This window comes from Rhinolophus sinicus, linkage group LG03 (genome assembly GCF_036562045.2).
Source record: "Rhinolophus sinicus isolate RSC01 linkage group LG03, ASM3656204v1, whole genome shotgun sequence".
NCBI classification, from domain to species: domain Eukaryota; kingdom Metazoa; phylum Chordata; class Mammalia; order Chiroptera; family Rhinolophidae; genus Rhinolophus; species Rhinolophus sinicus.
In genome coordinates, this window is record NC_133753.1 from 7,608,695 (window position 1) to 7,632,452 (window position 23,758).

The window sequence follows — 23,758 nt, forward strand, 5'->3', positions numbered from 1 at the left end:
AAGCCAGATTTTTTTGATTCCTGGTTCAGTGCTTCCATATGCCCGCAAGTGTCACACCTCTGCACTCACTTATGTCCAGATTGAACAATGTCCACTTTGTTCAGCACTTTTTAATTTTTCAGTGTGTTTTCATTCTTCTTCGTAGCCTCTTCTGAGAACAGAATTCTCTTAGGTTATGGAGCCTCTAGTGAGGGTCAGACTGGCCTTGCATTGCTTTCTGTTCAGGACGATCTCATACTGCATTTGTGTTACACTTCTCCTTTCGATTCCTTACTGCTGCCGTATTCTCACTGATGATAATAAGGTGATTTGTGACACGCCCTCTCTGCTGTTGATTCTCTTTTTGGAAACATTCTCCAGTTTATAAAAAGTTATTTTAAATTATCCTGTTCAAATTGGATGTTTCCATTTTATAGTCATGCTCACATTTAAAAAGCCTGATGTGGATTTAATGAATCCACTAACCAAAATGGCTAAGTGTCAGTGCTGCAGTTGACCCCTGTGAGCCCCCATTGGGAGATGTCCCCTCTCGTGCATGTCCCCGACTGTCCTGTGGTATCTGCTCATCTCCCGAATGAGGCGCTGACTTGCAGGGACTGTCTCAAAGGTGTGGAAGGAGTTGTAGCCAGCAGGTGGCGACAGATCAGACTACAGAGCGAGATGCCCTGTCCCTCAGCTTGACTGCAGTTGTTGTCACCTGGCCTCTCTTCTAATGTGTTGCCTCTTCGAGCTTCCCGTTCTCCGTGCTGGTTTTGAGGCGATGACACATTTATTTTCTATTTGCCAGTAGTTGTTGGGGTGATGATAAACTAAAAACTGAAAATGAAAATTCAGCAGCTGCTGGGCAGAATGTAGAAAAATGAATATGTCCCTCTTTCTGGTGTTTTGTAAAATGTCTATTTCCAGGACAAAATAATGTTAAATAGTTTGCTTTTTAGAGCCCTTTCAGTTATTTTTAATTAGGTATTTTGACTGTAGGTAGAGTCTGGTGGTCGATCATCCTCACGAGGTCCAGTACTTCCTGAAGCAGATCAACAGATTTTACGAGATCTGATGAGTGATGCAATGGAGGAGATTGACGTGCACCAAGCCACCTCGTCTGTAAAGCCACAGTCTAATGGTAAGACAGACCGGGGCTTTTCTCTGGAAGCTTGATGTTGTAGGCGAGGCTTACATTATTTGTATTCTTACAAATTCTTCAGTGAGTAATTTATTGAAGAAAAGACAAGTCTGAGTTTTGGTGGATGTTTATTAGTCAATCAGATTGTGTTCATCGAGTGTCTAGTAGTAAATAAGACTGGCCTGGGTGTTGTGGGGGATGGAGATTGAGTGGAAGACAAAGCTTATGTTTTCTGGTAGCTATAGTTTAGTAAGGCAAACTGGCAGTAAGCCAGACTGGTGCTACTCCTTAGAACAATTCAGAAATGATGTAAGAAAACACTTCAGAATGTGTTATATACTCTAAGTACTGTTCGGGAAGGATTGGCATCGGTTCAGTAGACTTGAGTGAAAGTGAGATGAGTTGGCTTTTAACAAGGGGATAGGATTTAGGTGCCTAGAGGGGAGAGAGGATGATCTTGGCCAGGTCATTAACGTCAGCGGAGGCTCGGACGAAGGCTTGCCTGTGCCTTACTGATCTAGCAGCTCAGGCTATTACTAGAACAAAAGTTCCCCGTTTTATTGAAAAGAATTAGACAATAAAGTTGGATAAGCAGGGAGGAACCAGACGGTTAGGGAGCTTTGAAAGCCAAGTGGAAGCATCTAAATATATTGAAGCACCTATCTGAAAAATATTTGTTTTCTAATTGGTTGAATTTAGCCATTTCTATATATTGTATTGTCCTAATTTTTAAAAATTATTTTGTGTTGTATTAAAAGTTTAGCATTAAATATTGCTCTCATTCTAATTTAGACTAAATTAGAACTAAAGAAGCAAATGGGAACCTTTAGCCTCCTATGTACCACTTTATTTGTAATAAATATTAGCAGCTAACCTACTTATGTGGGAAAGAATATTTAATGAGTATTTACTGAGCAATTTCAACATACAGGATTCTGTGCTAGGCACTGGGCGTTTGTAAGGATTTATAAGTTCAAGGTGCTGCCATAGAAGAATTTAAAATCTAGGCTAAAATGTCACTTGATTTATCTTATTGTTCTCAGTCTATATCACAATGTTTAGTTTGAACGACTGGATGGAGAACGACTTAGTGAATCTATTACAATATGTAATATAAGTGTATAAAAATGTATGTTCACATAGAGATTTTGGCGCACATGCACTCTTGTATGAATTTCATATTGTGAGAACAGTTTCCCATGTGGGTACCCAGCACCCCAAGAAATACTCGTTTTGTGGCTTGGAGTCACTTGGAGCCATGTTGGGCAACTCTGTAAGCAGACATTTTCTATAGTTTTAGATGAGGCACTGCTGGGTGTACCCAGTTTCCCCTCCGCTTGCAATATTGTCTAAGAAGTTTCTTCCAGAGCTCCACCCACAGGATAGAATTGTCAATATGAAATTCTGGCTAAAACCAAACTCTAGTCAACACTAACCAGCTACCGCTGAATTCCTGAGCTTCTCTAATGCCAAATAGGTCAGAGGAGACTGTCTATAACTTTGAGGCCATCATTTACTCTTTTCTTAGAGAACTTCAAACTGATTGTTAGTCTTTTTTCAGTAGTCAGACGGTAATTTTAAGGGGAAAAATGAGATATTGCAAGTGAAAGCACTCAACGTAATGTGTATCTGACATACGGTTAAAATGCTTACTAATTGTTCCTGTTGATGCTTCTGAATGTGCCAGAACTGAATGCCATCATCTTTGTACCCAGGTGTTGTGGATGAAAAATCTCACCCTCAGGAGCCGTGTTGTTCAGACCTCTTCCTGTTTCCAGATGAGAGCGGGAATGTGTCCCAGGAGCCCGGCCCCACTTACGCCTCATTCACCCACCACTTGATTAGTGACACAATGACAGGTGTGCCCACTGAAAATGACGACTTTTGCATTCTTTTTGCACCAAGAGCAACCATTCAGGTAAGAAACTGATAACATAAGTGAGGCCTTACGAGAGTGTCACTAATTGAATTGACCAAATGGTACATGATAAAGATTCTTTAGATTTTTTTAACTCTTTGTAGTTCAGAATGACTTTGTTTTGTAATTTACTACTGATGCTTTGTAAATGTTTGTTATACTTTACTATTTCTGTGGCACATCTCTCAAAGACTCAGGAAACAATGCTCTCTATATTTGCAAAATTTCCCACATGGATTATTCAACTACAGATGTTGTGTGTAGTAAGATAACTCTTTAGGGTGAAATTAGGTGGCAGAAAGAAGTGCTGCCGAGTTGCTAGTCCAAGAATTGGGAAAGGTTTGTGTGAAGGCTTGGTGGACATATATAATTTCCATTTTAGAGTCATGTTCACACTTAAAAAGCATGGTGTGGATTTAATGAATCCACAGTTCACTAACCAAAATGGGTAAGCATTGGTGTTAGAATTGAACCCCATTCAAAATGAATCACTATTTGGTGTATATATGTATTAAACTGCCCAGTGGTACCTTAGTAGGTGAGTGTATTTATTTGACTAAGTTCTGGGAAATTAAAAAAATAAAAGCAATCAAATTCAGGATAAGCTCATTATTAGGGACATGGTAATTTGATCAGCATATTGAAATATGTCAGATTTGGAATGCAGTATTGACTTTGAATTAAAGAATTATACGCAGACACACACACACACACAAATATACTTACACATGCACACTCACACATACACACACGCTAAATCTGTGTCTTTTTTATTGTCAATCAAATAGTAAAAGCCAAATTGAAGACTGTAAAAAATCCTAAAGGAGTGATTAACAGAGAACAGAAAGAGAGTCCATTTTGTGGTTAATAATGCAGAATATTTTATGTGATGATTATGTCAGTACGTATCCCATTTTATATACTGGAATTACTAAAAAGAATGTAGAATGAAGAAATCCCTGTGAGATACGCAGCATAATCCATGGTTTCTACTGAGATGAGACAGTATGTGTTACCTGTTTATTTTAGGAGAAGGAAGAAGAACCGGTTGTAAAAATAATGGTCGACGACACAATTGTGATAAGAGAGAATTATTTTAGTCTGCCCGTTAAGAAGACAGATACGAGCAGAGCCCCACTGCACTTTCCCATGCCTATAGTCCGGTATGTTGTTAAAGAAGTCTCTCTAGTTTGGCATCTTTATGGAGGAAAGGATTTTGGAACAGCCCCTCCCACTTCTCCAGCTAAAAGTTACATGTAAGTTAATTTCTATAGAAGTTTATTTGGCAGACCAATGTGCTCTTTTCATAGAAAAATGCATAGCATTTATCATTTTAAGAATTATTAATAAAGTAGTATTAAAAACCATGTAATTTAAATGTCACTCATTCAATGTTAGTGTTAAAGTTTTGCATTTTGTAAACTTATTTGCAGTGTTTGTATTTTCACTAAAATGTGGTGACTTAAGTCATTTCCGTTCAGCATAATTTATTGTGTACCTCCCAGGTGCCAGAACTTACGTTAGAGGCACATTCACTGAAATCCATATGACTCAGACCCTGCCCTCGGTTCCAGAGGGAGAGACAGTTATGTGAGCAAATGAAGGCAGTGAAGTAAAGTGTGTGTATCAGGAGGCAGGGGCCATGCGTGCCCCTGAACCTCCAGCGTCCGGCTGGGTACCAAGCGGAGAGCCCATTCCCCCGGAGTTCTTGTTCCACAGCTGCATTATCGGAGGAGAACTAGATAGCGGGACTAGGCACCGTGGGGCAAACTTCTCAGTGGGTGGGGAGGAACAGACAAGGCTTCATGAAGAGGTAACCTTGGGCACAGCGGTGGAGTGACTTTTCTATTTAAAAATGATGTTTTAAAACTTCCGAGTTCACTATAATTCTTTTCTATATTCATGGGGATTTCTAGGACTTGTACTCTCTCAGGGGTTTCTGAAGTAATAAGGGACTGGTAAGGCGGTCTCATTTCCGAGTCTGTCTTGTCATACGAACACCAACATTGTAGTCAGGTGTTTCTGTTTCGCGAGCAGACGATCACCATAATGGCAATAATAAAAGTCGTGTTCTCAGTGTCCCCAAAGTATAAAAGGTGTGGTTTGAATTCACAGTCATACAATTTGTGGCAATGTTCTGACAGTTCTGTAATCTTATTTTCTCTTTTCATGTTGTTGTTTTTTCCTGATGTCATTCATTACCTTCCTTCGAACATGCCTTTAACAAAAGGTGTTTGTTTTTTTTTTAAATTTATTTATAGCAGTCCCCACAGTTCACCGTCTCACACACCCACAAGACATGGACGTAATACGGTATGTGGGGGAAAAGGAAGAAACCATGACTTTTTAATGGAAATACAATTAAGCAAGGTAAGATGGCGTTTTGAAAGGAAAAGTCCCCGGAAGTGGGAGCAGTGGTGGACTTCATTAGCACCCCACCCGTGAGCAAACATCAGAGTCCCCTTGAGGGCCTCTTAAAACACCGGTTGCTGGGCCCCAAAGTTTCTGCTTTAGGAGGTTTCTGCTTTAGTAGGGCCCATGCATTTGCATTTTTAGTGAGTTCTCGGGTGATTCTGACCCACTTTTCCCAGGACCACACTGGGGAGCCACCGCCCTGGAGTATCTGCAGGGAAGGCCTGCTACTGGACAGCACGTCTGTCAGGCCCTTTGTGGGCGTCTAGGGAACAGCAGGGCCAGGCCACTGCTGACGTCACGTGCATTTAATTCTGTCAGCTTCTCTATGATTGTGCTAAGTGTCATATTTTAGGGTGCTCGATGTGGTAATGTTATAGTGATGCCAGTTCCATATATGTAATTGTATCCTTGCCCCTTTGGAACTTGAACCCTGCTGCCACTGATTCATTTTCAAGCAATTTCATAGATACGTAAGATGATAATTTCACGTCTTATTCCTGTTGAGGGTTTTGCTTGAAAAAGATAGGTATTTTACCAAGGTCAAATAAGAAATGTCAGTCAAACTTACCCTTGTGTGGTAGGGTACACATGGATCAATAAATAAGCGAACAAATGGATGTTACGTTGTTCTCTGAAAGCGGAATTGAAAGCTGAGAATTCAAAGAAAACGATGAGTGGTATTTTGCACTGGAAAGAGAAAATCTAGTTTAAATAAAATGTGAAGATTGCTTTGTGTTTCTTCTCCTTGTCTGTGAAGGTGAAGTTTCAGCATGAGGTCTACCCCCCGTGCAAGCCAGAATGCGACTCCAGCCTCTTAGAGCACCCAGTCTCCCGGCAGGTGTTCATCGTGCAAGACCTTGAAATTCGAGATCGTCTGGCAACATCACAAATGAATAAGTTTTTGTACCTGTATTGCAGTAAAGAAATGCCTCGAAAAGCTCATTCCAACATGGTAAGATTTAAAACTTTATAGTTTTTGCTATATGAGTTTTCGAAAAGTGTTTTTATTAATGTTGAACTGCAGAAGATTTAGATTGGGGAAAATTACTGGGTATTTTTTCTAAATTTAATATGAAAATCCATTTAAAATATGCTGCTTAAATTTTTATGTTTTAAAAATTATTTTGCATGTCACTTCTAGGGTCCATTAACTGTAATTGCCAATATAAGGATACTTGAAGAAAACCAGAAGTCCATAGTGATTCCACAAAATATTTAGTATTGTTGGAAGTGTTCAGATTTCTAGTGCTTTTTAAATTTTAGTAGCATAGAAATGATTAGCTCAGGACTTTCAGAAGAAAATGTCAGAAGCTGTCTTTAGAACGTAGGTCTGTGGGTTAGCTTCAGGGGCCAGCAGACTCGTCTGAGACTGCACATACAACATTACATATGGTTTTTCCTCTAAAGAGAACCCGTATCTTTCATCAGATTTTTGAGGGAGTTTGGGACCCAAGAAAGTCTGATTAAGGCTTTTAAGGAAAGAGGATACACAATGCCATTTTTTGTTCTATAAGGGAATAGAAACGGGACTTTTTATTTTCTTTCCTTTTTGTTTTTCCTTTTTTAAAATGCAAACAAGGTCATAATATCATTGGGGGAAAAAAAGGTTTTTCTCTTTCTTATTTTGTAGCTGACAGTTAAAGCATTACACGTGCGCCCGGAGTCTGGCAGGTCGCCCCAGGAGTGCTGCTTACGAGTGTCACTCATGCCACTTCGCCTCAATATTGACCAGGTTCGTTCTGCAAGCATAACTCATGGGGTTCTGATGCAATACATGTCCCACATTCAGAATGAGAAACTTGATTCAGTCGAATTACATGTTTATTATTAATGAACTTTGATGAAAGTTGCATAATTGAAGCAGTCTCCCACTGGTAAGAACACAGCCAATTCAGTAGGCGTTTGGAACCTGAACTGTTGGTGAGTAACTGCTCTTAGATGTTATCTCCAGTCTCCTACTCATGGTCTCTGTGACATAGCACTTGAACCTGCTTCTCATTCTCTCCAATTCTTATGTACATACCCCTAATGCGGCTATGTAGATATTTTCAGAGTGTCAAAGGAATCCCTGATATGTTTGATTCAAAGTTATGAAGGGGCGTGTCTTAGACGCAGCCCCTGGGAGAGAATTCCTTCTGCCCTGGGTAAAATCACAAATTAGTGAAGCGGCATCTGAACAGGTCACAACCAACAGAGGTTTTTGGAAAGACAGAGAGAAATCTACTTTCTCATATTCTAACAAGCATCCCATCAAATCATTCTGGGTTTTTCTTTGACCCAGAGAGTTGTTTAAAACATAGTTGGTGCCTCTTCTACAAACTTTTTTCAAGGTGTATGAAATACGATGCCTTGTTGCAGTGCAGTGTAGTGAAGAGACAGGCTTGGAGCCAGACCTGACTCAGTTCTCCTTTTACTATACAGTTATGTGGCTTTGAGTAAGTTACTTAGCTTCTCCAAGCCTCAGTTTCTTCATTGGTAAATGGAAGAAATAGTAATACATGTAGCATCATTGTTTTTAGAAAAATGAGTGTTCAATGAGATTAGTGTATATAAAACATTTAGCTTGGTGCCTGGCACACAGTGTTAAAGATCAAAAATGCTTACACCAACTGAAGAAAATAAATGGAGTTTTTTAAATAATCTGCTTTTGGAATAACAAAACCCTCCTGTTATGCCTTACATTGGTGTGAGTTCAGATTTGGAAGCAGAATATGTGTGGAGTGGCATTATTTGTTCACTTAGATAATATTGACTAAATAATGTTGGCTCATTTAAGTAATTAACAGATACTTCAGGAATAAACTTAAATAATATTTATACTGTAAACAAAATATAGGCATATCTCAGAGAAAGTGTAGTATGAAGCACAGAAATTTAGCACAACTTTAATTAATATTTGTAGCTTCTGAGCTGGGTTAGACTTACCCATGAGTACTTTAGATTTATGTTTTCTCATTATGAGAAGACTATCTTTTGATACCCATATTTTAATTTAATTTATCCATACATTGGCCTAGTAGGAACATGATGAAGGATTTATGAGAAATTTGATCTGTGGAAATCACATGTGAGGAAGAATTTGAGCAAGATACATCTTTGTGGTATGATTTTACCAGACTTAGCAAGTCCAATTTTCCTTAATAGATTTTTCTTTAATATTGAGCTTAATTTCTCATTTAGAACTATAAAGCATTATGGTTTTAAAATGGGGAAATATTAATCTTAGAGAAAACAGTCAGGGAAATAAATGTTATGACTAAACTGAGGAGGAATGGGAAATAATTCCCCAAGATATGAAACCTAGGAAAACAAAGCCATGCAACAAATATGCAAGCCTTAATGAAGCATATTACTAATCAAAAAAATCCTTTCTAGTTTGCATCTTCTAAGATTGAAACATCATATTTTGAGAAAGCAAACGGTCATCTGAGTACAAAAGCAAATATTTGTGTTTTTCATCCTTTTTTGAAAACAAATCAGTTGATGAATGATAATGCTTTGACTAATATTTTTCTTACCAAGCAAACCTCTGACTTTATCTTAACTGGATCATAGACAGTGACTATGAAAGCAACACATTGTTTTCTCGTGTTATTTTTTTTCCAATTAGTTTCAGATGTACAAAACAATGTAATAATTAAGACATTTCACCCCTCACAAAGTGATAGCCCTTCTCCCCCAATCTGTTGCTCCTCTGACATCATATAAATCTATTACAATTCCATTGACTCTATTCCCTATGCTGTACTCCATATCCCGTGACCATATATATATTAAATTATAGTTGACATACAATATTATTATGCTTCAGCTTCAGGTATACAGTGCAGTGGTCAGGCATCTACACTGTCCATGAAGTGGTCTCCCTAATAAGACATGTGCCCATCTGACACCTTACAAAACCTTTACAACGTTATTGATTATATTCCCCAAACTGTATTCTCATGTTTTTAAAAAGCTGCACTGCTGTTGAAGTTCAGTACAGTTGCCTCCAAAGCTCAGCGTGTTGGTAGGGTAGGCAGGAAACTAGGCAGAGGGAATGAGCTCCCTCTAGGGGCATAAGTAGGTGATGCAGGTAATAGAGGTAGGCAGTTTGAGATCCGAAAGAGGAAGGGGCCAGATATCCTGACTCTCCTGGTCTAGTGTTCATTTTAGTATTGTGCTGCCTGGAATCTGTGCAGAGAAGATAGGTCAGTGAATTTCCAATTGGTTGCTGAATGTGAACCTCGTCCCAGGTTACTAGGATGCCGGGGATACAAAGGTGAATAAATGTGCCATCCTCAAAGGTCTGGATGTAGTGGAGGGACCAACATCAAATGTGACTTAGCACCTGTGGTGAGTGCAGGTGATCAAGATTGGCAGAGGATGATATGCACCAGCAGAAGAGGGCTCCCAAGCCAGGCTGGGACTTTGGAAGAGTGAGTGGGGATCAGGAAAGGCTTTCTGGAGGCGGTGACACTCCAGCGGGGCCTACAGAATGCAGTGGAGTTAGCCACATTCATTGTTTTGTGAAGGCATTGAGGGCCTAATTCGGGTTGTAAGATGGGATGTAAGGCCATGCATGTCAGATAAGGAAGTGCTCAGCTGAGGCTGGAAATGATGGCTGTGTAGCAGGACCAGTTGGCACACTTGTGGTTTTTCAGCGTCACTGCTTAATTTCAGGGTATGATATCAAAAGCAATTCTTTTAGTACTGTTAACATCCTTTAGCATAGGACCTTAGAACTAGAAATAACTATCTCATGGTCAAAGTTTAGCATAAAAAACCACATTTTATAAAGTTTTAAAAAATTGATAGTATTGAGGTATAATTTGCATATAATAAAAGGCACACGTTTTAGGTGTACAGTTTGAGCTTGACAAATACATACACTTGAGTAACTACTACAGCAATTGAAATATGGAACATTTCCTGCAAAGTCCCCTCGTGTCCCTTTGTAGTCAGTCTCCATTCAAAGGAACCATTCATTTCATTTCCATCACCACCCACTGGCCTTTCCCGTTCCACAGTTTGTATCAGTGGAGCTGAATCTGGCTTCCTCTCCTCACGTGATGTCTGAGATTCGTCTGTGTGGCAGCGTGTATCTGCAGTCTGTGCATTTCATTGCTGAGTAGTAGGTCACTGCATGGGCATACCACTTATTTATCTATTTACTTTGTGATGCACATTGAGGTTGTTGTTTTGTTTTTGGCTCTTACGACTAAAGCTGTTATGAAACTTGTGTACAGGTCTTTAATGGACATATGTTTTCATATTCCTTGGGTATTATACAAAGAATTTCTGGGTCTTAGGATAGATGTGTGTTTAACCATCATAAGCAGCTGCCAAACAGTTTTCCCTGGTGGTCCTGCCGTTGGACGTTGCCACCAGTAACGCATGAGCGCTGCAGTGGTGTTGTCTTTTTAATTTTAGTTATTTTACTTAGTGTTCATTGTGGTTTTAACTTGGCTTTCCCGATGACTAATGATGCTGAGCATCTTTTCTTGTGCTTATTCACCATTTGTGTACCTTTTTTGTGTGAAATGTCTGTGTGCTGCTAGTTTTAAAATTAAATTGTCTTACTGAGTTGTAAAGTTTAGCATAAACATCAAAATAAAAAATTCTGAGAGCATTTTGGAAAGATAATTATTAGTATCCCTTTGTTGCTTTGTGCATTTGTAGTAAAATGGGTAAAAACCACTGTCTCTTTAGTCTTTTTTTTCAGAGCACATTTATACCTGAATTTTCTCTGCCTTTCTCTGAAGGCAGCCATGGAGTCAAAACATTTATAGCAGTAAAATATCACCATCTAGTGGCCAAAGAATAACATTTTATATACTGTTAACTTTGTTAGCATTTTATTAATATGTACTACTTGGGAGATATATATAGTAATATATAATAAATGTGCATGACGTAAATAGTTTATAAAGTACATGAAATATATGTGTAAAGCATAATGATGTAACAAACAATTCATGAACCCACTACCTCCTGCAAGAATATTCCCAAAGCCGTTAAACGACCTGCTTGTTCTTCAGTCCCATCCCCCAGTCTCCCATGTGCCACTTACCTAGAAAAATACCTTTCGAACTTCTGTCATTTATACTTCTGACAAATGCGATCAATAGTCGATCAGATCCTTAGGAATTGCCAGGCAAACTTCCGGTGTGCTACCTACCAAATATCGTGGTTCTGTGGTTCACCTTCGCATTGCATTTTAGTACAACATTAATGTTTTATGTTAACTTAGAATTTTTTTAAATAGAAGGGAAGAATAAGAAAGAACAGGCTCAGGCATTGAATTTTCTTCTCCAAAATGGATTTGTTGGTTTGAGTAAGGTAGGCAAAACGAAGCTGCTGATAACAGGCAAATAGGGTTTGCATATACAACATCAAGACAGAGCCATCCAGTTTTGTTTATAACTATAAATTCAGAAGAGACCACAGTGCATGGGTGATTTTATTTTAATTTTTGTTTTGAATGTCATGTCCAATGAAGAAAATGTATCAAGGCAATATAACCTAGTGGTAAAGGCAGAAATAAGACATTAAGAACTTTTAAGGCACATGCAAGTATGGAGGACGTGCTGGCTGCCGTTACTATTGTTAATAACGTTACCGCGGCAGCGCTGAGCGAGAGCGGTGCTGAATGAGGAGGCTGTGTTTCTAAGGAAACGAAAACGTACTTTGATTTAGAAATAACTATGATTTTTAACTTCTCTGTGTCTTCATTTTCACATCTATAAATTAATTTTCTCAGAGTTGTGAGAATTAGCAAAGGGTGCGTGTGTGAGAGAGAGAGAGAGAGAGAGAGAGAGAGAGAGAGAGAGAGAGAACAATGCTTGACACAATGTAAGGACTGAATAAATTCTAGCTGTATATGAATAATAAGTAAAATATGAGACTTTAACATACTTTGTTTCATAGTTTTAGCAATAGATGTACCTTTCCCCATGTTACTTATAATTATACCTCTTAATTTTAGGATGCCTTGTTCTTCCTGAAGGACTTCTTCACAAGTCTTTCTACAGAAGTAGAGCTTCTGATGGCTCCAGATCCAGAAGGTACTAAATATATGTAGTTTGAAAAAGCCTATAACAGGTATCTGGATTGATTTTTATGAGGCCTTTTGGAGAATGTACTTGCAATCTTTATTCTCATTTATATAAATGTGTTCTTTTTATTAAGTTATGCAAATGTAGTTTATGTAAAAGTAGTAATTTAAAAGGTGAAAGTCAATTTTCTCTGTAGTAGTAATTGTGTTTATTAAATAAAATGTAGCAACACAAATTAAATCTAGATTGATTTAAATGGTTGCTCTAAGGAAGACTACCTAATTTTTCAAATGTCCACATTACATGTTCAGTTAAAAAGTCTCCTGGAGCTGATGTCACCTGCAGTTTGCCAAGGCATTTAAGTACCTCAAAGGAGCCAAACGTCGTTCTTTCTTTCCCTGCGCCAAAGCATCCTTTCCAAAATGACAGTGCCAACTCAGCGGAAGTGGTTAATGGGGAGGCGCAGAAGGCCTTCTCGGCCGAAGAAGCATCATTTAGTGACCAGCCTGTGTTTTTCAGGTAAATCATTTAATTTGGATAACAGAGGACATTATTTTAGTTTTGAAGCTTGTCCTTTAATGCGTTTGTGTGCAGGTAGTCATGAGGTCACGTCAGCTTTTCTTTGCACTGCCGTATTATCAACTGGTATGTTTGTTTGTATGCGGTCCCACCTAACTCACCCCTCTCATTTACACAGGGTAACCCTTGTTGAGGATGTATCTCTGTTGATTCTATAACAGGGGTTCCCTTTTCCTCAGCTCCTGCCTTTTTCCTCCTCCGGTTCCTCTCTTTCCCGTCACTGGTATGGCTTCTTTGTACCTCCTCACACGGCTGTCCTTTCCCTCATTTCTGTTATTCATCTCAACTTCAGCATTCCTTCTTATTCCTTACGGGAATTTTCTGTTTAGCTTTCTGTCTGCCCTCTTCCGTCACTGTGTGTCTTTCCTGACTCTGCCCTCCCCGGGTAAGTTGCACTGTCCGGAACCCCGGCGCCTGTGCTGCTGCTGTCTGCTGTGACTGCTGCCCAGCCATGCGGCCAGCTGGTTACACAAACTTATCCCTCATTTCACACTCATTCATTCTTCCTGTCTTGTTTCTTTCTCCACCCCTGGGGTAGGTGTGGAGCGTTGGCTCTATTGGAAGGGAAAGGCTGAGGCTCAAAGCCACCTGTGTTGTGAGGGACAATTAGCCACTTTCCCTGGCTTTCCGTGCTCCTCTCCCATTGACACCAGTGGTCCCCAAATTCTGCCTTTCCCTCTGAGCTCTGAGGTTAGAGTTTGGCTCAAAGTGGGCAGTATAACTATTTTAAAGTATTTTCTTGTTTTAAATATCAGTGGTTCTAAACATTTGCACCACAGAGTAGAACCTCTTTTATTATTTGATGTTTTAAAAAATGTTTCTACTAAAAAAATTGTATATCCTAAGTAACAATTTGTATTCTCATTTTATATTAATCACATGTAAACTACCAATTTGGTTTTTGTAACCACTGGATAACCAGTATAAAGGAAATTGAATTGTTAAAATTCTGGCCTGAAACAAAGAAATTTGACACTTTTTAGTTTGTGTAGCCTTACTTACTTACCTAGGTGTTTATTTTTTTCATTAGACTATTTAAAATAGTGTATAGACTTCTATTTCTACTTTCAAAAGCTCTTAGTGGGTCCAGGACTCTGGGCTAGTAACCAGTGATAGAGTCCAAATTCCTCACTTTACAGATGAGGAAATTAATGCCGAGAGGTGAGCTGACTGGCTCAGGACCACACAGTGGCTGAGCCAGGACTAGAACACAGGTCTTCATCTCCAATTCAGTGCATTTTACAAGTGATGCGCCCCCCCCCAAACATTTATTCAACGTTTATTTATTCCACAAGTATTTATTGAACACTTACTATATGTATGCCACATTTTCTACTATATGTATGCCACAGTGAGCAAAGTAGACAGAAATCCTTATTTAATAATTAATACATATGATTCGTCCTAATGTGCTTTGGAGAAAAAGAGAGTGAGAAAGCGAGAGGCAGGTGTCAAGGGGCTGTTGCCCAGACAACCAAATGGAGATGAGTATTCAGAAGATGGGGGAGGATCTTGGATCTCAAGCTTTTTGTGTGATTGATGTGAATCCATCATTTCCATTTTACTGCAGGTTAAATGGTCTTTGTGGGCTGGCTTAGTATATAATCACCAGTATTAATTCTGTAGAAAAAATGAGTTTCCGATTCCAGTTTACAGTCCAGCGTTTGGAAGCCAGCTCCTCCTTTTGTTTGATGTGTCATCAGTGTATAATTATAATTTAATTCTCAATTCCCAATACTTGTGTGTCGATATCCTACTTACAAGTATTGTTCTCAAGAATGCTCACTAAAATTCACCAATGTAGGTGGCATTCAAAAAATGTATTGGCAGAGACATTTAGGGTCAAAGAGTTTAAGTGACTTGCCCGTGGTTGCATCCCATATAACTGATAAAACTGAGATTCATGTCCATTATTTTCTAACTCTTTTGCTTCATCATGGAGCTAAAATGAGTGTCTTACCTCTTGTCTTTTTACTTGTTGATAATGATGGTATTATTTGGTTTAATCTTGAAAGTTGCTTTTATTAATTTGTTCTCTGTATGAATTGAGAATATCTGCCAGAATAAATTTTTCTAAGATAAACATTACTTAGTAAACTACGAAAAAGTTTTTGTGAACAAATTTAAATATAATAAAATAAATACAATTTATAAGATGATTAACATCAGTTTAGTTGTTATATTACCTTAAGAAAAGGCATTCTTTTTTGTCTACTTTGTGGTTTGGGTTTTATTCTCTGTTTGAACAAACTAATTTATATTTAATTTCAACTATTAGTAATTTTGAATATAATAACTCCCCTCCTGTCTTTATTTCAGAGAATTTAGATTCATATCAGAAGTTCCTATCCGACTTGATTATCATGGAAAGCACGTGTCAATGGATCAGGTTTGCAAACTTTGTATAAAGTTTGTGTAAAAAATTGCCTTATTTGTTTTCCTAATAGACTCAATTAAAAAAAATTTTTATGTCATAGAGGTTTGAAATGATGTGTAAGATTTTAAAATTTAATTCTGATTTTAAAGTAAGTTAAATATTTTTTACTTAAGAACTCATGAGTAAAATTTGATATAAATTGGGGTCGTACATATTATGAAAGCAGTTGTTTTTACTGCAAACATTTTAAGTGTTTTAGCTTCATTAGTGAATGTTGCTTTGGCTTTCCCAAACAACAACTATTTTAAGTGTTGAGTCTCTCAATTTACAAATTAATCTGGGTTTTCTTCATTTTAAAGGGCACGTTAGCTGGGATTTTGATCGGTCTGGCCCAGTTAAACTGCTCTGAACTAAAGCTGAAGAGGCTTTTCTATCGGCATGGGTAAGTTGGGTTATTACCTGAGGCTTTGAGCTATAGTAACTAACATTAGTTTACAACAAATTAAAATTGAGTTTCCTTAGCAAGCACACATAATTTAATTCTTTTATCGTATCAGCTGCAGAGAGCTCATTTTTAGAGGATCCTTACTGGTTAGCGGCTAGTTTTCATTCTGAGAGAGAAGAATAAGTTTGACAAAGAAGTATTTTTCAAACACAGCTATAGTTATGATATTTTTTCATAATTTCCCAAAGTTGTAAATCAGTTTGTTTAGTGAAAAGACTGGACTAAATTCAGAAAGCAATGGTTCTTAGTAGCTAAGAACCGTATGGCAATTTGTACCGTGTTTCCCCGAAAATAAGACCTAGCTGGACAATCAGCCCTAATGCGTCTTTTGGAGCAAAAATTAATATAAGACCCGGTCTTATTTTACTATAATACCTGTAAGATCAGGTATAATGTAATATAATATAATGTAATTTGTAGTATAATATATAATACTGGGTATAATATAATGTAATATAATACCAGGTCTTATATTAATTTTTGCTCCAAAAGATACATTAGAGCTGATTGTCTGGCTAGGTCTTATTTTTGGGGAAACACGGTAGATGTTGAGTTAATCCTATGCCAGAGCTTTAGATGTTCAAGAAGTAAGAACAGTGGAAAAACACAGCTATTCATATTACCTAAGCCTTGTAGAAATTAACACTATAATTGGGTTATATGTATGTGTATAGACATGTATTTTTATATGTATTTATATATTCAGACTGAATATTATAATATTTTATCTTTGTAATTTGTAAATTTTCTTTTAAGTTAAAAAATTCCCCCAAACTTATCTAAAGCTATACATTTCTTTTTCCTTCCTCTATACTAATAGTCATTTGCTCTAGTTTGCTAGGTGTTGACAAATTATTCTCATATGCAATCACCGAATGGCTTACTGACATTAAGAAAAACCAGCTACCGGGCATCCTGGGAGGTGTTGGGCCTATGCACTCACTTGTACAATTAGGTGAGTTTCCTGTTTTAATCAGAAGATGATTTATTTTGCCTGATCGGTGATGCTTAACCTTTTTGTGGTTATGGATGCCTTTGAGAGTCTACATGAGGACCATCTTTCTAGAAAACCTATATTTGTAGTCATATACACAAAACGCTGTCTCCCGTTTCAGGGGCTGCAAGCAAGCCCCAGGGTTAGAATGATAGCAGAGATCTGAGCCCCAGCACGCCTGCTGACTGCTGTGTGTCTGTCGCCTGTTGCAGTGCAAGGCCTGAAGGACTTGGTCTGGTTACCAATAGAGCAGTACCGGAAGGATGGCCGCATTGTCAGAGGATTTCAGAGAGGCGCTGCCTCCTTTGGCACCTCTACAGCCATGGCCGCTCTAGAACTCACCAATCGAATGGTTCAAACCATACAGGTATCTTTCCATAGGCTACCTGACCCTATACAAAGAAGAAGGGTCTTTGTAAAACAGTGGGGTTATTTTTGTTTTCAAAAATGATACTGTGGAAATATACAAAATTAATAAAATATGAGAATAGATTATATTATTTGTAATGATTTAATACTATGCTTTTTAAATTGCTTAGCTGTCCAGTGTTACGTTATTAGTAGAAAATACGCAGTGGAATGCAGTGTGAAATGTGTTTGTGTTACCACGGTTTCAAACGTAATCCATTCTGGAAGCCCGTTTGAGTTCTGAAACATTCTAAAACTGAGGCGCAGTTTCCCCATAGAAAGTAATGCAAAATGGGTTAATCTGTTCCAGACCTTTAAAATAAACCCCTAAAACTGCAAATTTAGCGTGAATTTTACTATCTAATGATAGCATAGATCCATAAAATTTATGGCGTTCGTAAACCGAAATGTTCATCAATGGAAACGTTCAAAAACCGAGATACTACTGTAAATGATAGCCATTAAGCTAGCTGAGGATTTATTTTACCACATTTATGTGAAAAAAAAACCATAGCTAAATGTAAAGAGAGAATTACAGAGCAAACAGTAGTTGTTTTAAGGTTTGTTACATTAAGTATTAAGGTCCAACTGACCTTATCCAGACCCTGTGTTCTTGACTAACCCGGTCACTTGGAGAACGTTCTGAGAGGGCAGAAGAGGGCATGAAAAAATCAGCTTGATCCAGATAGTGTTGGTTTTTAATGTACGCTTTCATGTTCTTATCAAAGTCGTAAGACCTGTGGGAGAGAATCAAGCGCTGCGGAAGTGCCGTGTGTGGGCGCGATCCCCCACGTCCTTCCCCAGGCCCTGTGGGAAGTGCGCCGTTGGAGCCTAACTCTCCAGACTTGCTTCTCATTCACTTCTACTTTCTGATAAATGGTCCAGGCCGCAGCCGAGACTGCTTATGACATGGTGTCTCCGGGTACCCTTGCTATCGAGCCCAAGAAGATGAGAAGGTTTCCTCATCACCGGTTAGCCCACCAGCCAGTGGACCTGAGGGAAGGCGTGGCCAAGGCCTACAGTGTCGTGAAAGAGGTAGGTGATGCTCGGGCGACAGGCCATAACCCGCTCCCACTCTTCCCGGGCTTTTATCTAAAGAGCACCTGTGGTTGGAGTTTGTTCTGAAGGACCCCCTGGGAGTGCACTTGGCACTGCTGCCAACTGTGAGGGCAAATCCCTGCGTCAGGTAGGAGAAGAGAGCCGTGGGGTGGCCACTGGGTACCCGGGAGGAGCAGTGACTTGCCTCCCCCCACGAGTGAGCAGGAGTAAGAGCCAGCACAGGGGCTCACCCACGGGGCCCAACACATGTCCGCACTCTGCTATGCTCACCTCCGATTTGTTTAAAAAGGCAGCTTTTCCCGTGAATCCCTCGTGGTCCCATTCCCCTGCCTTCCCTGTCCTGAAGATAGTACAGAGTTTTCTGTACCTGTTTTTATGGTTTTATTATACAAGTGTGTATTCATAAGCAAAACATACTCTTGTTTGTATTTTAAAAGTTCACATAAATGGTGTTATAGGTATCCTAACTTTCAAAATAAACCCATGTTGATGATGTAGATCTAATTTCAACTGTTTTGTGGGATTTCACTGTATGAATAGAGATAATTTATGTGTTTTCCTATTGGTAGACATTTGCTTTCCATTTTTTCCCTAAAACACTGCTACGGGAATGTCCACACGAATGTCCTCTTGTTGCTATGTGCAGGAAGTTGTTAGGGGACATGGTGCCTTGTAACTATTGGAGTCTTGATGTCTATTAAATATGACCAAGTTGTAGTTTATTTGCACCAGTGAACCCTGATTTTATGGCTGTTTTCAAGGTCATTCCCTGTCTTAATCTCTTATGACATTCTTTTTAATATGACACATTGTTTGAGGTCATTTTACTTATAATTGATTTGCGTATTAGGATTTCATTAAGGATGTTGTCCCCATCGTATGCTGACAGGCAGAACAGTCTTTTTGACCTGACCAAAGTTAGCCTCTGTGGTCCCAAACCACAGTGGTGGAAAGACCACTGAGGGGGAACCCCCAGAAATGTATTAGTGTGTAAATAAAGGCAAGACTGGTCACCTTTATGAAAAAGAGATTTAGTTGGGAGAACAAAGAGAGATAATTACCAGTCAGACCTGTTCCTACTTTGTTGGGACTGGGCCAGTTACCAGTGGACATGTGAGAAATCAGGTTTGTAAAAATGGTCCTGGGGTTCAAGACAGGGGCGTTTGACAGCAGGATAATAATAGCTCTTGGATGTGTAGCACTGTGCAGTTTGCAAAATGGTTACCTGGTTTCATCGGTATTCATTCTAAAATAAATATTTATGTGTGCCAAGCGCATAGGAACCCTTGAAGGTAGATGGCATTCCCCGTCACAGGTGAGGGGACAGGCTCAGGAAGAACGGCCATGGCGAGTGGGCGGGGGGGGGCCAGGGTTGGAGCCGGGGTTTGGGCCTGCTGTTCAGTTGTCGTTCTCTAAAGCTGTCCCTGCAAAGACTGAAGGAAGGGAGGGCGACTGCAGTGAGCTGGGGTTCAGACGGTAGGGGATTCTTGATGAGACTGAATCTGAGTCCATATAAAAAAGCTCTTAAATAGAGGTTCCTCAATGGGGATAAATATTTCTTCTTCTTTTTAGATGTTAAGAACTCCGAGATTAAGGGAAAACATGCTGTGTGTTTCACAGATAGGCTCATCCTTTAGATGGGAGTCAGCACACTAAGGCCTGCAGGCCGGATCTGGCCAGTGCCTGCTTCTGTGTGCACTTCTAGCTAAGAATGCGTTCTACAATTTTAGAGGACTATAAAAAGATAAAAAAGAATAAACAACAAAGACTTATGGCCCATAAATGTTTATCATCTGGCCCTTTATGGAGAAAGCTTGCTGACCCCTGCTTTGCATAGTTGTGATTTGTGGCCGGTAGTTGTAAGGCACAGAGCTAGATTGTTGTCTAGGAATTCGATAATGAACACTCAGTACCTGCTCAGCTGTGCCTAGCCCGTTCGACGCGTTATTTCATTTAATTCTAACAATCATCACAATATTGTAATTGCCCATTTGAAAGGACTTGTCTAAGGTCACACAGCCAAGTGACAGACCTGAGATTTGAATTTACTTCTGTAGCCTCCAGACTTGGTGGTGTTAATCATCATATTACAATAAGCTGATACCTTCTCATTGTGGGTTAGGGAGGGGAGCTGGGACGGGGGAAGCAGATGATGTGGACAAATGTATAAATTGTAAGCATTTTCTTCAGTGTGTTCATGGTTTCTTTTATTGGCTCTTGTAGATAGTTTTAAAAATAGCACTTATGCTTTTTTTTTTTTTGTCTTCTGTACTTTGCCCCTTACGGTACTCCATTTTTGCCTGCTGTGTTGGGTAGAAATGATACTCTTGCTAGCTTGTCAGAGTAATGGCTAGATTTGGGGTAGGACAAGGTTCCTGGGTTTCCACAGAGAGCCCAGAGCTCCTTGTACTGTGCCCTTCATTGAAAAGCAACAGTGGAACCTGCTCTTGTCCCCTGAGGGACTTCGAGTTCCACTGATGGTGAGATGTGAAAATCGTGTGATGTTTTACCACGTCGGCTTGACCCCCGCGGTTATATATTCAGCTTTAAAGCTGAGCATCCTGATGAGTTTAACGTCAGGCAGTTATAAGCAAGGTGAAAAATGCTCCTGCTTATTAAATATGCTCCTGCTGTATGTTCTCCAAGTTTTCTCTGTTTAATCCAATAAAATGTTCTATTTAGCCCTTTATCTTAATGGAATATTCCAGTTATCTTTTCTAGTACATAGCCAGCAATTTAAAACAAATTTAATAATATCCTGGAGCTTACTAGAATTAGATTTTCTTGTTACAGTTGAATCAGAGGAACTATCATATGCCTTTAGTGATTACATTTATTCCAAAAGCTTTGTTTGCTAAGTTTGATTTAACTAGTGATAAATAGTGCCAGCAAAGCTTGGGTCATTAAATACTTCTGTAAGTTTCCCTACTACAGTTTTTGCACATGTGACTCCACAAAATACTAAATCATAATAATTGCCTCTTACTTCCCCTTATAATTAGAATTTTATCATAGAAATAATTATCCTGGGTTATCTCAAAAGCACAGGCTTTTTTGGGTAGGAAGGGGAGGTCTAGTTTACAAATATCATGTTGATTAAGTTTACAAATATCATGTTGATTAAGTGTGATTACAGGATAGTTTAGGGAGTTTTCTGCCCAGTAATTTGCTCCCTTTTCTCCCCTGCCCCCTTTCAGGGAATCACAGACACGGCTCACACCATTTATGAAACCGCAGCTCGGGAACACGAGAGCAGGGGCGTTACTGGGGCCGTGGGCGAGGTTCTGCGCCAGATTCCTCCCGCAGTGGTGAAACCTCTGATTGTCGCCACAGAAGCAACATCAAACGTGTTAGGTGGCATGAGAAACCAAATTCGACCTGATGTCCGGCAAGACGAGTCACAGAAATGGCGCCACGGGGAGGACTGATATTTCAGGCATGATCCTTACGAAGATAACGAAGGCAGAACTAAGGAGCATAGTGTCCCATTGGCAGCTTTAGAAGGAACTCTTTTAATTTTATTGTGTTCATCTCAGGAACAAAAGCAGTTCTTAGTTCAATAATGTAATATCACAACCACGTGCAACCAAAACTTCTCTGACATTTTAGGGCTACGTTGGTACTTGCCTGTAGAAAGGTTCGGTGACTGGTATCAAGTCCTTAAAGCATTTGCTGCCAAGTTAGTGGAATGCTTGCTTTTATTAAAATGAGTATAATTCTCCTGGGTACAGATGAGATGTCATTGGAAAGCTCCTTTGACAGTCAGGAGTGCTCAGAAACTTTTGAGCGCTTCGAAAGCACTGTTTATGTTGTTCTGAGGAGTTGATTTTTCTTAAGATTTAAAAAGAATCATAGCTTCGAAACTTTCATGGTGAGTGAGAGACAGAAGCCACAGGAAAATAAAAGCAAATAGGATTTTCAAAATAAATATCAGTGAGGACTAAATAACCTCGTCTGTTGGATTTAGTGTTCATGCCCTCGAGAATAACATTATTTCCACTTACTCAGAAAATCCTGTGGGAGTTGGAGAGCGTGAGTGTCACAGACACGTTCTGTTGTGTTGCACTTTATCTTGTGTGTGTGTATGTGTTTCTAGATTAATACGTGTCACGTGCTATCTTCTTTATGTAATTTATAGAGTTACACAAAACATAAAGAGGAGTAAGGCTGAAAGTTTGGGGCAAAGGAAGGTAACTCAAATGTAATAACTTCCATTTATTTTAAGTGTAAATGAAAATGTGCGTTCGATAAAGAACTGGGGCCCATATAATTGTTTATATGTTCAATTTTAAGCAGGTTATGTAGGGCAAGCTTGTTAGGAATGTGTGGAAAGGGAGTATGGAAGTAGTTTTTACTCTTAAAATTAACCAAAAATCCTCCAAATATGCCCTAGTCAGCTATTTCAAAGTACCGTTTTTACTTGGTTAAGTGTATGTTTTGATAACCTGTCAGGAATGAATAAAGTATTTTTATTTAAAGGCAAAACTGTTTTATGCTTCCATGAATATTTTGCTTTTCCTAGAGCATGCATATTCATAGATGCAATACTATGATTTATTCCAAGATACTTGGGAACACTTTCTCAGAAGTGATTTTGGTTAATATCAAGTATGTCATGACCTGGAAGTGAGAGGGAAATTGTTCTCATCTCAGTCTCTGACTTGGGGTTAATTCAGCAGAAAGAAAATGTAGGACTTTGTATTCACCCACTGTTGAAAGTCACGTAATAAGAATTCTCAGGTTCTGAAGTGGGGGAATATCGAGGTGAATTTGGATTTCAGAATCACATTTCAATTTGGGGTTGGGAAAATGACATTGAATCAGTTTCACTCTAATTTTTCTAAACAAGAAAGTAATGTAAACCAAAAATCTGAACATTTAAAATTTATAAAAATTGTGCTCAATAGCTGTTAGTTTTATTTTGTTTCCTTTTTACTGCCAAAAAACTATGAAGGGCAACACTCAGAGTAACCACCTGTTTAAGCATCACGGAAGCTCTGCTACTCTTTCCCAATTAAGTGGAGTCCATGTAGACCGAGGTCCCGAGTAAACACCCGCCAAGGCTGTTTTTATTGCCGTGAAAGCCCAGCCTGCTTCTGGGGCACAGTCCGATCGCCCTGTGCTTGGAGCCCCTGTGCTCCATTTCCCTTGCAATGGGACATACTACGGACATTGTCTGTGATGCTTAATCAAAGTGAAACATGCTTGATCAAACTGAAAAGTATAAAATCTCTTTAACTTCTCAATATATTTCCCACAGTTACACTATTTAAGTTCAATTAGATATGGTATAGCGAGAATGATCGTTCTCTTGTTTGCTCTTTGAGCTGCAAAGGGACCCGTCTT

At 39.1% G+C, this 23,758-nt stretch overlaps 1 protein-coding gene across 4 annotated transcripts in view; it reads left to right on the top strand.

Annotated features, from left to right (window-relative positions):
* ATG2B (autophagy related 2B) overlaps nt 1-22,897 on the top strand; it is a 64,122-nt gene extending 41,225 nt beyond the window's left edge. For 3 of the 4 annotated variants that reach the window (XM_019746329.2, XM_019746338.2, XM_019746363.2), the window contains 14 exons: nt 979-1,120; nt 2,836-3,038; nt 4,068-4,294; nt 5,300-5,408; nt 6,211-6,405; nt 7,084-7,185; nt 12,421-12,499; nt 12,802-13,009; nt 15,389-15,458; nt 15,806-15,888; nt 16,785-16,906; nt 17,158-17,312; nt 18,239-18,388; nt 21,610-22,897. In XM_019746329.2, coding sequence (XP_019601888.2) covers nt 979-1,120; nt 2,836-3,038; nt 4,068-4,294; nt 5,300-5,408; nt 6,211-6,405; nt 7,084-7,185; nt 12,421-12,499; nt 12,802-13,009; nt 15,389-15,458; nt 15,806-15,888; nt 16,785-16,906; nt 17,158-17,312; nt 18,239-18,388; nt 21,610-21,840 — 2,076 coding nt within the window. In that variant the 3' untranslated portion in view covers nt 21,841-22,897. The remainder of the gene's footprint in view (nt 1-978; nt 1,121-2,835; nt 3,039-4,067; nt 4,295-5,299; nt 5,409-6,210; nt 6,406-7,083; nt 7,186-12,420; nt 12,500-12,801; nt 13,010-15,388; nt 15,459-15,805; nt 15,889-16,784; nt 16,907-17,157; nt 17,313-18,238; nt 18,389-21,609) is intronic. The other variant, XM_019746347.2, reaches the window with a different exon arrangement.
* Nucleotides 22,898-23,758: the final 861 nt, after the last annotated feature.